Source organism: Gossypium hirsutum, chromosome A10, assembly GCF_007990345.1.
Source record: "Gossypium hirsutum isolate 1008001.06 chromosome A10, Gossypium_hirsutum_v2.1, whole genome shotgun sequence".
Lineage (NCBI taxonomy): Eukaryota > Viridiplantae > Streptophyta > Magnoliopsida > Malvales > Malvaceae > Gossypium > Gossypium hirsutum.
Genome location: NC_053433.1, coordinates 114848606 through 114862097, shown reverse-complemented (window position 1 = coordinate 114862097; position 13492 = coordinate 114848606). Strand labels below are relative to the sequence as shown.

General features: G+C 31.4%; 1 protein-coding gene across 1 annotated transcript; it reads left to right on the top strand.

Moving 5' to 3' along the window:
• The first annotated feature begins 670 nt into the window (after positions 1-670).
• On the top strand, positions 671-3704 carry LOC107942112 (ribulose bisphosphate carboxylase/oxygenase activase 2, chloroplastic-like). Its single transcript, NM_001327460.1, is given in 6 exon segments — positions 671-776; positions 862-1187; positions 1272-1377; positions 1479-1564; positions 2051-2523; positions 3258-3704. Coding segments are annotated over 6 exon segments (1317 nt in total). The 5' UTR covers positions 671-731; the 3' UTR covers positions 3539-3704.
• Positions 3705-13492: the final 9788 nt, after the last annotated feature.

Below are 13492 nucleotides of genomic sequence, written 5' to 3'. Positions count from 1 at the left end.
ATAGTTAGAACTTAAAAAAAAAAAGAAAGCATTTAAAGGACAAAAAATGTAAAAAAAAATTAGATCTTAGGATTATAAATGCACATTTTTTCACCCATAAGGGTAAAAGTAATTGTACAATATGAACATCAAAAGCATTGCAACAACACCTATCGACAATTTACATTAAAACTCTTATGAGAACCAAAATTAACTACATTTAAATTCTCGTGATTGACCTGATGATTAAAAGTTATTTATTTATAGAATTCACCTGAGTTCGAACTTTCGAGGAGTAAGTGAGTGCGTGAATACTAACCCTCTAATTATATATTACTAAAAAAGTTGCATTGGAATCCCATAAAAACACCCAATTCCTATTGCAACTAAACACCTTAGCATTCACAAAAGTTGTCAAATTACATAAAAAGATTATATTGGATCCAAATATAATAGGGGGGACTAAATGTGTCAAAAATGCATAATACATGGACCTTCTATGGAATTTGACCAAGATCTAAAGATTATACAAAATGCAGCAATCATCACCTGCCACGTTGATCCATTGATTGTAATATGTGTGGCCATCGCCAAATGAAAAAATATTAAAATTAAAAAAAATCCTTAATATTTGTCACCCACACAATATATAATCCTTATAAGTTTTGCCCCATAGCTCAGTAAGGCTCATCAAAGTCCAATCACTCCCAATACTTTCATAACATTTCACGAACTTCACTCTCCAGTCTCCAATGGCGGCTGCCGTCTCCACCATCGGTGCTGTCAACCGAGCACCGGTACCCCATACCCTCGGTTCTTTTATTACATGTGTGTCCCTAACCAAACATGTTCTGAGGATATCATTGTTTGTGTTTTTTGCAGTTGAGTTTGAATGGATCAGGTGCCGGAGCTTCTGCTCCAAGCTCAGCTTTCATGGGGAACAGCTTGAAGAAAGTGAGCGCTAGGTTCAACAACAACGGCAAGGCTCCAGTGGGAAGTTTCATGATTGTGGCTGCCAAAGAAATCGACGAAGACACACAGACCGACCAGGACCGATGGAAGGGTCTTGCTTATGATATCTCCGATGACCAACAAGACATTACCAGAGGGAAAGGTATGGTCGACTCATTGTTCCAAGCTCCCATGAACGATGGTACTCACTATGCTGTCATGAGCTCCTATGAGTACATTAGCCAAGGCCTTCGCACGTAAGTACATATACATATACATCATATATACGCATTTCGATTTTTTTGTTCAACCCTAAATTAAAAATGGTTTGGATGATATAGATACGACTTGGACAACAACATGGATGGATTCTACATTGCCCCAGCTTTCATGGACAAGCTTGTTGTTCACATCACCAAGAACTACATGACCCTTCCTAACATTAAGGTATGTGTGTCACCTATAACATATATAGTGAAATCTCTTTTTTTTTTTAAATAAAATAGCATTAAATTTACCAAATTTTACTACAATTGTTTCTCTTACAGGTTCCTCTTATCTTGGGTATTTGGGGAGGCAAAGGTCAAGGAAAATCTTTCCAATGTGAGCTTGTCTTTGCCAAGATGGGAATCAAGTGAGTTCATGTTTTTTTAGATGCAAATTCAAGGTCTTGATTAATGGCCACCGATGAAGTCAAAAAATTTTGTGTGCTATAATTAAACTATAAATTTCTAGAGATATTAAGATAGCAATTTTATTATTGTATTAACTTAAAATTTTACTAGTTTTAGAGGGTTAAAATTATAACTTTTCTATTTTTAGAGGGTTTAGAATTTAATTATAATTTTTTTAGAAGCAAAATGCAATTATTCTTTTGTGTTAACTTAAAATTTTACAATCTATAGATGAGCTAAACAAAAATTTGCCTTAACAGAGGTGATTATAATACTAAATGTCAATAACTTTAATGATTAAAATAGATAAAATTGTATAAAATTGAGGATTAATTTGGTTGGTTTTTTAAAAGTAGAGTCAAAATTAATGAAATATGTAAATATTTAGGGTCTATTGTGCAAATAGAAACATGCTAATGAATTGCTATAATGAATTAACATTACAGCCCCATTATGATGAGTGCCGGAGAATTGGAAAGTGGGAACGCCGGAGAACCAGCCAAGTTGATCAGGCAAAGGTACCGTGAGGCCGCCGACATTATCAAGAAAGGGAAAATGTGTTGCCTCTTTATCAACGATCTCGACGCTGGAGCCGGTCGTATGGGAGGAACCACACAATACACAGTGAACAACCAAATGGTGAACGCCACACTCATGAACATCGCTGATAACCCCACCAACGTTCAGCTCCCCGGTATGTACAACAAGGAAGAGAACCCTCGTGTTCCGATCATTGTCACCGGTAACGATTTCTCGACGCTGTACGCGCCGCTCATCCGTGACGGTCGTATGGAGAAGTTTTACTGGGCACCCACCAGGGAAGATAGGATCGGTGTTTGCACAGGTATTTTCAGGACCGACAATGTTCCCGTTGATGACATTGTTAAGCTTGTTGACACCTTCCCGGGCCAATCCATTGGTAAGCTTCTCGTTCAACACTTTTTCAATTCATGGTCTCTATACAAAGGTCTAATTTTTGTTTTAGTCCCTCCACAATGCTAAAATTCAAAAGTTAATACTTCTAATCTGGTGTGCTTACAATATTCAAGTTTGATTTAAAAATTCGAATCCGATTCAATCATTCTCAAGCAACTCAAGCTATTGAGTAAGTCAGAATTCAAGTATTTTAGTACTTGATTGGAACAACTTGTGAGCCTAATTTGTATATTTTATTAATTTATTTTAATAATTTGATAATAAATTAATAGTTCATCTAAACAAATTGGTATATAGCACGAGGCCAAGCTTAAACTCGAATTTGACTATACAATTGTGTGTGAATGAGCTTAATTGACCTCAAGCTTATATAGTAGTAATTGATTGAGCTTGACCTAAGTTTCGAGCAGTGAGTTCTAAATTAAATTTGAGCTTGAACTTCTCAGTATATGAGCTCAGCTGAGCTCGATTACAATCCTATTAATAGGTCTAAATTGATAGCATCATATTCAATCTACAATAATTTACATTTCAGCCAAATTTTAAGTCTATTTAGTCATCAATTATTTAACAGCTAATAATGTTATCAATTTAGACATTCTGATAACATTATAAAAGTAGAAGTATCGAATTTATTCAGATTAAATTAACCATAATTAGATCCCATAGGAATTATCATTAACGGTGTATTTGCATGTGTGTTGGTTCAATTTGTAGACTTTTTCGGTGCTCTGAGGGCCAGAGTTTACGATGACGAAGTGAGGAAATGGATCGGAGAGGTAGGAGTCAATAGTGTCGGGAAAAAGCTCGTGAACTCGAGGGAAGGGCCACCATCTTTCGAGCAACCTACGATGACCATTGAGAAGCTGTTGGAGTATGGAAACATGCTTGTTGCAGAACAAGAGAACGTGAAGAGGGTTCAATTGGCTGACAAATATTTGAGTGAAGCTGCCCTTGGAAATGCTAATGACGATGCTATCAAGAGAGGAGCTTTCTAAATGGGAAATTAAGCTCCAAGGGAAGAAAAAAAAATCTATATTGGACACAAACAAAGGAAATCCCCCCTTTGTGTCTTAATAGAATGTTGTTTTCCTTTTCTGTTTTAAGTGGATTTGTGTCCTCTATTTTTGTGTTATAAAATCTCCACTTCGTTCTTGTCTTAAATGTTTCACTTTATTTGCTCCAATCAACTTTTTTTTTTTACATGATTAGTTTTGAAATAAAAAATTTCCTGTTAAAAGATTGTGTTATTTGATAAAAAATTGAATTCTTTTTATAGGTAATTTTTTTGGTTTTCCATTTTACGAGAAAAATTATTTTAGTTATTCATTTAATTTATTTGTCTTTTTTATCTCTTGAATTTGTATTTTTTTTATCAAATCATCTCGAAATGGATGAAAAAATTTGTTTGTTAACATTGCTAACGTGACATATACGTGGAATGTCACGGAGATGACATGTCAATATTTAATTAATTTTTTAAAAATTTAAAAATTAATTAAATGTTGATGTGATATACACATGGTAAGTCAACAAACTTTAACTTTTCTAATCTATTTTAGAGTGATTTAATAAAAACGTAAGTTTAAGGGTTAAAAAAATAAAAATTAAAGAGAGGGCTAACATAACTAAATAAGTCATTATGCCATAAAAATATTAGGCAAAAAATGGAATTGAGAGAAAAAAGTTAGACCTATTATGTGATATATTGATTACTTTATATTTATATATTATGTCATTTAAATCATATGAAAATAAATTTATAATAATGTAACGTAAAAATTAAAAATTAATTTAAATTTTTAATAAAAAATACTAAATTATTAAATACTAAACTAAAAATAGTATAAATTTTTATAATAAAAAACAAAAAAAAAACAAAATGACTGTATTTAAAACAAGATAAAGTTAATCATCCAAAAAATCTTAAGTAGGTTAAAATAATGACACTATTTTATTTTATATATTTTACAAGCAAAATCGAGAAGTTAACTTTAAGGTATAGTGAAAAATTAAATATGTAAAAAATATATAATAAACTATAAAGTGAGATAAATGTAAATATTGTAGTTATATCTTTAAATTATCGTTGTTATATCAATAATGTTTAAGAAAAATAGATATAAAAATTTTAGGTTTGAGGTTTGTAGAGTTTTTATGAGCCACTCTTTTTTTTTCAATTTTTAATTTTAAAATTCATGTCTCAACATTTAAATTTTCTTTAAATTCTAATTTTAAATTATGCCATTTTACATGTAATTTGATTGTTAAATTAACAGTTTCAAGAATGGATAAACCTTATTGATATAGTATTGATAGTTTAGAGATGTAATTAAAACGTCTTAAAATTTAGGGATTAATTTAAAATAAAGATTATAATTTGAGTATGTATGATGAACTAACTCAAAATTATTTTAAATTAAATTTAAATAAAATATTTATTAATAAAATGGAATTCAAGTTTGAGTCAAATTTTTTGCATTTTTGCTTTCTTTGGAGTTGGAGATATATAATGGGCTATCCTCGGCCCATTTAGAAACCCCTAGGCTTTAGAGAGGATAATTTGTTTTATTATTGAAGCCCAAAATAGTATTTGTCTATAATTGCAACAAAAGTTTTAATAATAAGTGATAATTAATAGAATTATGAAATATTTTATTCCAGTGGCGAATCTAGTGGGGGCTAGCATGAGCTTCTGCTCACCCTAAAATGTAAATTTATTATTTAAGCCCTTAAATTTTTTAAAAAATTTAAATTAATAAAGATAAAATAGTATTTTATCTTCTAAAATTATAAAAATTCGATTTAATCTTTTAAAAATTATAAAGATATAAACTATAAAATTTTAAAATTTCATTTGCCTCTAAAAGATCGTTCTGGTTTCGCCCTTATTTTAATCAATTTAAAAATGAAAGTCGAACTGCAAGCACAAATATATTTTATTTTGTTAAATTCATATTATATTATAAATATTATATTTTACTTACAATTAATTTTTAATTTCACAAATAAAATTAAAAAAAAAATCCTTTTAGTTAATTTTTATTATATAAAAGATAAATGAGAAAGGGACTCGATTCATCTAGTATACAACGTTGACGTGCATGCTTGCATCATTGGCATGACATCACATTAAGCAACCTTATATGAGGACTTAATTGACTATAAAATATAAATGGAATATTATTATTTAAATTTGAATTAATTAAGTTATATGTTCAACGTTTAAAAGTTTATCACAAAAAGTCAATTGAGTTTTAACTCGATTGATATGAGTATTCTTGTTAATATAGGAGGACGTGGGTTTAAATGCGCTGAATCGCATTATCCTCCTATTTATGGGTTGAAAATGAGCTATGGATAATTCTAAGTATTTGGTTAAAAAAATAAATATAATTAGAAATTATAATAAGATTATTACAAAATTGTATTTAGTAAATTTAAAAAAATTAATTATTTAAATACGAATTTATTATAAAAAAACAAAGTGAATGAATATTTAGGCCATTTTACTAAAGTAATCCAAAAAATTTTGATATCTACAAAAATGACCCAGGTTCAAAAACAATCACAAAAATAACCTGAAATGAACAGTAAAATTGGGTTTTGGCCTGTCAATGGCCGGCACTAACTCGTATTTTGCACCCATGATTGCCAAATGATTGTGTCAGGCTTTAAAAAATTAATTTTTTTTTGTTTTGGCCTGTCAATGCCCGGAACCATGATATTTTTTTTAAATCGTATCATATTGGTATACAAAATACGAGATAAAAAAATTTTTTTTTTGGTGCTGGCCTGCACCCAGTCAACCAAAAAAAAATTTGAATTTTTTAGAGCAAAAAAAAAATTTTTTGTTCTCTAAAAATACGAGTTTTTAAAAAAAAAATTTTTTTGGGTGCTGGCCTGTCAATGGCCGGCACCCAGTACAACAAAAAAAAATTTCGAATTTTTTTCAAAAAAATTTTTTTTTGCTCTTTAAAAATACGAGTTTTAAAAAAAAAATTGCTCTCTAAAAATATGAGTTTTAAAAAAAAAATTTTGGGTGCTGGCCTGTCAATAGCCGGCACCCAGTACAACAAAAAAAAATTCGATTTTTTTCAAAAAAAAATTTTTGGTCTCTAAAAATACGAGTTTAAAAAAAAAATTTGGGTGCTGGCCTGTCAATGGCCGGCACCCAGTACAACAAAAAAAATTCTAATTTTTTTCAAAAAAAATTTTTTTTGCTCTCTAAAAAAACGAGTTTTAAAAAAAAAAATTTGGGTGCTGGCCTGTCAATGGCCGGCACCCAGTACAACCCAAAAAAAAATTTTGAATTTTTTTCAAATTTTTTTTTTGCTCTCTAAAAATACGAGTTTTAAAAAAAAATTTGGGTGCTGGCCTGTTAATGGCCGGCACCCAGTACAACCCAAAAAAAAATTTCGAATTTTTTTCAAAATTTTTTTTTTTGCTCTCTAAAAATACGAGTTTTAAAAAAAAAAATTTTGGGTGCTGGCCTGTCAATGGCCGGCACCAAATTTATGAGATCTATATATATACGTATTTGAATGTAGCGGGTTTTGGGGTGGTCGCATACATTCAGATATCTGAGCTACGAGCCGATTTAATATCGGCTTTAGTTGAAAGATGGCGCCCGGAGACACATACGTTCCACCTCCCGTGTGAAGAGGTTACCATTACACTGCAAGACGTAGCAGTCCAACTAGGGCTTTCTGTAAACGGCGAAGCAGTGACCGGACTTGGAAGAGTGCCCGATCCATGGAGCACTTGCGAGCGGTTACTTGGAAGGGTGCCACCGAACGACGAGGAAGGACGATTAACACGTATTAAATTTAATTGGTTAAAACAAAACTTCCAACATCTTCCGAGAAATCCAACGCAGATGGACATTATCTACGCTGCGAGAGCGTTTATTCTTCAACTTATAGGTGGGATATTGATGCCGGACGTAAATCAAAATAAAGTCTCATTAATGTATCTCCCCTTACTAGAAGATCTCGAGCTTGCCGGCAGATTTAGTTGGGGCTCTACAGTGTTGGCATGCTTATACCGCGAACTTTGTCGAGCAACAAAGCCGTCTACAAAAACAATGGGCGGTTGCTGCCTTCTACTGCAGTCTTGGGCATTATATCGAATGCCATTTCTAGCATCGGTGAGCCATCAACCGTATGTCTGGCCACTCGTTAATAGGTAAATATATAGTTTAATTTTGCCATCTATTTTTTAATTGTATACTCTAGTATACTTATATTTTTCATATTGGAAATAATACGATATTTTTTTTCCTTTTTTTTTAGATGGGCAACTGTACCGGGAATCGGCCGATCTTTCACGGTACCTATGTACCGTATGATGATGGAGACTCATTCAGGGGATGCTGTAAAAGACAAATTCGAATTTCTCTTTTTTAAATACAATAATTGCGTAAGAAAAAAAATTAAATATAACGTGTTCTTTATATTATGCAGTTCATATGGATGCCATATAATGAGGAACATATCGCAGCACTCATACCATCATGGGTTACCGAGCAGCAACAGCTGTTCGTGTCAAATGTGCCGTTGATTAATTTCCATATGGTGGAGTGGCACGATGGAAGTCGGGTTTTAAGGCAGTTTGGTTGCGCACAACCTATTCCGAACCCTCCCGTCAACATTAAAGAAGTTCATGGAATGGACAAAAAGGGTTCGGGTCGAGACGCATTAAATTGGGCGCAAAAACATGAACCATATATCTTTCTATGGAATATGCGACATTCGAGGCGCCCTCTCTTGTATGCCTTAGAGGGAGGGTTTTCTCCTACGCCTGAGTACGCAGCATGGTATATGGCATACGGAAAACCGTTTATATTCCAAGGTAAATACATGCTGATCCAAAAAGACGCGCAACTGGAATCTTCTCGATGGCAACCAAGGAACGCACAACCGCGCAGTAATCGAGTTCCGCCATTCGGTGACGTCGAGTCCGATACTACCTCGACCCCGATCTCGAGCCAGAATATGAAGCATCCGGCTCATCATCACACCCCATGGATCCGGATCCACTGCGAGATATTCCTCCATTGTTCAAGAATATTTTTGGTGACGACATGGAGCCTCAACATTCGACACGATCCGGATCGTCCTCATACCACCCGGAACTCCTGGAGCTCCTTCCCGAAGCACGTACACCCACCATCGAGGATATTTTTCCATCGGCACCTCCGATCACGCAATACCCAGTTACTCCCGATTATGGTGTATATGATTATTCTACTTTTTTAAGTACACCGGACGGGACACCGGAGTCTGGACCGAGCAATTACCAAACGCCTGAGCGAGGTGCACGGCATAGCAGACGGAGGCATCCCGACCGTTACACGCCGGCATCGGGGACGTCACCGGGATCGCAACAATTTTAAATTTTTTTTGTTAATTTTTACTTTATTTTAAAATTATTCTGTAAATATTTCTTTTATAGTGAAATTATTCTGTTTTTTAATATTAATTTTATATCTCTAAAGTAATTATTTGTTTAAATAAATGACTTTGAAATATATAACGAAATTCGAATATGTAATAGTACACGACAATTTTAATTTACATGCACAATAAAATACAATCATTCTACAATATTAATACAAAAAAATATGCACTACATTAAATTTAAACATTCGACATACTACAAACAGATAGATAAATTTAATACACGATAATTTCATATTCAAAATTTATATATTACAGATTAAATTAAATTTACAGATACAAAAAAGTAAAAACATTCTAAGAAATTAATACATGAAAATATAAAAATTAAACCTTAAATCCTAACAACTATATTAAATTTAAAGATATAAAAAAATAATTTAAAGATATAAAAAAATACAAACATTCTTAAGAAATAACCAAATTATTTTTTATATTAGTTTATTCATAATTAATCGTCTTCTGCTTGTATCAGGTCTACGTTTCATCAGTATAAGATAATTGGATATCTGAAACAATCAGTAAAATTAAAAATAAACCTTTGCATGGAGACTCTACCAACCGGTTCAAAGCACAACTTAATTGTGGAATAAACACCATTGCACCATAGATAATGTCCATCTGCGTTGAACAACTCGATTAACAATCTATGGCGCAAATAATTATCCAACACTTAATGGCATAACCTTTAGGGTGGACATGACGGTATATAATTCAACTTCGTTAAAACATGACAGTATATAATTCAACCTCGAAATTTGGTTGTACACTACGAAAAACTCCCACCTACAATCCACTACAAAAAACTAATTTGATAATATCCTATAAAACACTCTCATTTTGATTGCTCTCTCAATTTTTTTTTAATTCCATTTACACCATTAGAACCAAACCATCCACTATATATAAGGTTTGGTGCCGGCTATTGACAGGCCAGCACCAAAAAATTTTTATTTTTAAAACTCGTATTTTTAGAGAGCAAAAAAAAAATTTTGAAAAAAAATCGAATTTTTTTTTGGTTGTACTGGGTGCCGGCAATTGACAGGCCAGCACCCAAAAATATTTTTTTTAAAACTCGTATTTTTAGAGAGCAAAAAAATTTTTTTTGAAAAAAATTCGATTTTTTTTGGGTTGTACTGGGTGCCGGCCATTACAGGCCAGCACTCAAATTTTTTTTTTAAAACTCGTATTTTTAGAGAGCAAAAAAATTTTTTTTTTGAAAAAATTTCAAAATTTTTTTTTGGTTGTACTAGGTGCCGGCCATTGACAGGCCAGCATCCAAAATTTTTTTTTTAAAACTTGTATTTTTAGAGAGCAAAAAAATTTTTTTTTGGAAAAAAAATCAAAATTTTTTTTGTTGTACTGGGTGCCGGCCATTGACAGGCCAGCACCTAAATTTTTTTTTTAAAACTCGTATTTTTAGAGAGCAAAAAAATTTTTTTTTGAAAAAAATTCAAATTTTTTTTTGGTTGACTGGGTGCCGGCCATTGACAGGCTAGCACCCAAAATTTTTTTTATCTCGTATTTTGTATACCAATATGATACGATTTAAAAAAAATACAATGGTTCCGGCCATTAACAGGCCAAAACTAAAAAAATTAATTTTTTAAAGCCTGACACAATCATTTGGCAATCATGGGTGCAAAATACGAGTTAGTGCCGGCCATTGATAGGCCAAAACCCAATTTTACTGTTCATTTCAGGTTATTTTTGTGATTGTTTTTGAACCTGGGTCATTTTTTTAAATATCAATATTTTTTAGATTATTTTAGTAAAATGGCCGAATATTTAAATTTATTATTAAAGTGAAAACGAATTTTGATAATGAATTTTCGAAAATTAAACAGCCATCACATCCCTACTATAAAAAGAAAAGTGATGGCTTACCAAACTATATGTGCAATTAGGCTTACGAGTTTTGGTAAAATTTTACTTTAGGGCCCCATAAGAATTTGACTTTTATGGTTTGCAAAATAAAATCATCTTTTTATTTCCAAGAAAGTTCACTATGGACTATATTAGAAGAAAGTGATGGGTTATTTCTTTTGTGATTTTGGTCTTAAATTTTTTTTTATTATTTTGACACTTAACCTTAAAAGTTCTGCTGAATTACTTTTTGTTAGATAAAAAAATTGAATGAATTGTAAAAACGTTAACGGCATTGATGTGGCAGCTCGTATGTCAATCTACATGTATTTCATTGTTGACATTGATAAATTTTTTAATTTTTTTTTCTGATTTTTTATGAAGTACATGCCCGATGATAGTGTTAATGGGGAAGGCAATAGTCTTGCCCCCTTAAAAAGGAATAGTTTTGTTTAAGTCCTTTTAAAACTAACGGTGGCGGTGAGATTAGATATTGTAACAATATTGTAACGTGAGATAAAAAGTAAGCTAAGCGCACCGTACTAGAGGTAAATGCCCATCCAAAGAGACTCTAAGTCTAAAAAAATATTTAAACCTAAATTTATTATAAATAAAAATAAAGTGAATGAATTTACTGGTTCAATGGTAAGGCTTTAGCTTTCCTTTGGGTTCCAAGTTCGAATCTTGTCCTGTGCAAGTGGGGATTATTTAACCACGGGAGTTAGGTGAGATGACAATGGTCTCTCTTACCTTAACCAATAGTCGAGGATTTGATTCTCGCATTGAGTATAGAATAACTTTAAAACTTATGACTAGCATTTACATCTTTAATGAGTCTGTAGAATGTAGAGGATTAATTACTGGGCTCGTTCTGATAAATACCTTAAAAAAAAGTGAACGAATATCCAAATTTATTCATAAACATTTTAATAATGAATATTTAAATTTATTATCAAAGTGAAACGAATTTTAATAATGAATATACTAAAATTAAACTCCCGTCACATCCCTCCCATAAAAAGAGAAAGTGATGGCTTACCAGTCTATATGTGCAATTAGGCTTACGTGTTTTAGTAAAATTTTACTTTAGGTTAAAAAATGTTTATATTTTTAAAAGTTAAAAGTTAAAATTATAGTTGTTTTTATAAATATTTACCCGTAAAATTAAAAGAAAAAATTATTATATTATTTATGTAGTTAAATAATTTTATATTTTATTTATTAATTAAATAATTAAATTATGTAAACATAATATTAAATTAAATAATAGGTTCGGATGGACGGTTGTGGTTTAAATAGACAGGGGTGGGTCAAAGATACTCAGCATACAGTCAACTGAAATAACATGGAATCAACAGGCGGCGTGGTCCACGTTTAAAATAAATGCTGAGTCACGTGGCATGGGATAAAAACACACAGACCCCACGCGGTTAAATTTTTCTCTCGTTCTCGCTCTCTCTCCTGGGGTTTCTAAACTGTGCCCTACAAGATCGTGAAGCTTCACGCTACTTCTTCATAGAGTCTTTTAATCAACCCACATGTCACAAGCTTGGTTAATCTGTGGTGGACGGCAGAAAGTGGCTTGGGTTCATGATCCACCTCAGTTACACGTTTACCACAAAAAGAGAAAAAGTACCAAAGTCAAAACAAAAACACCATAATTTCTTCAAAAAATTTCATGCTTCAATGCTTAATGTCAAGATCCTTCATTCATGATAAATAATGATTTAGTTGAAATAATAAAATAGAAATATACAGGTTTTTATTGATTTTATAAATAATATAAACAAATTAAAATATATTTACCATATTACTCACTGCTTTATGTGAGCGCAATGTATTTTACAATATTACTCATTATTTCTTTTAATATTTTTACTTAAATTTATATTCGATTAATTCATTACACCAATTTAATTAAAAGTTGTATTATAGTAGACATAATAATAACCTTAAAAGAAAGTTTTCAAAAGTTTTTAGCTATGGATGTTTCAAATATAAATTATCACAATGGGAGATGAACTAAATAAATGTAGTATAATTGTGTTAAATAGATACGAAGATAAAAAAATTGTTTTAGGAGGATCGTAGACGGATCATAAATTATTAGGGGTAAGGTACAATTTTACCATTATAAAAATATATAAATGCATGGGATCTTTCTATATGTTTGTTAATTTTTTTGAACAATCTCATTTTAGGCTCTGTTCATATCTGCTCCTTTTGACACAATACCGAAAATTACCCATAGTCTCCCTAACCTATAAATAAGAAGATAATGCGTTTCAGCGCACTAAAACACATATCCTCCTGCATTGACAATAATATCCATTTTAATCAAATTAAAACACAATATATTAAATTTAAGTGTTTATTATAATCTTTGTTAAAATATAATCTTATCTACTCTAAAGTTTGACTTTTGGATAAATTTTTAATTATTAAGTAACATGGATATTTAATTTAATAAATAATTCCCAAAAGTTGGTAAAGTAGCCACTAACATGATAGTAGAAGAAAGTGTATTTTCCAATACAACGTGTGTTTATTTGACATTTGGTGTTTGTATTCATTCCATTTATTAAATTAATACTTAAAACTTTAAATATAAAATCCATAAAAAGG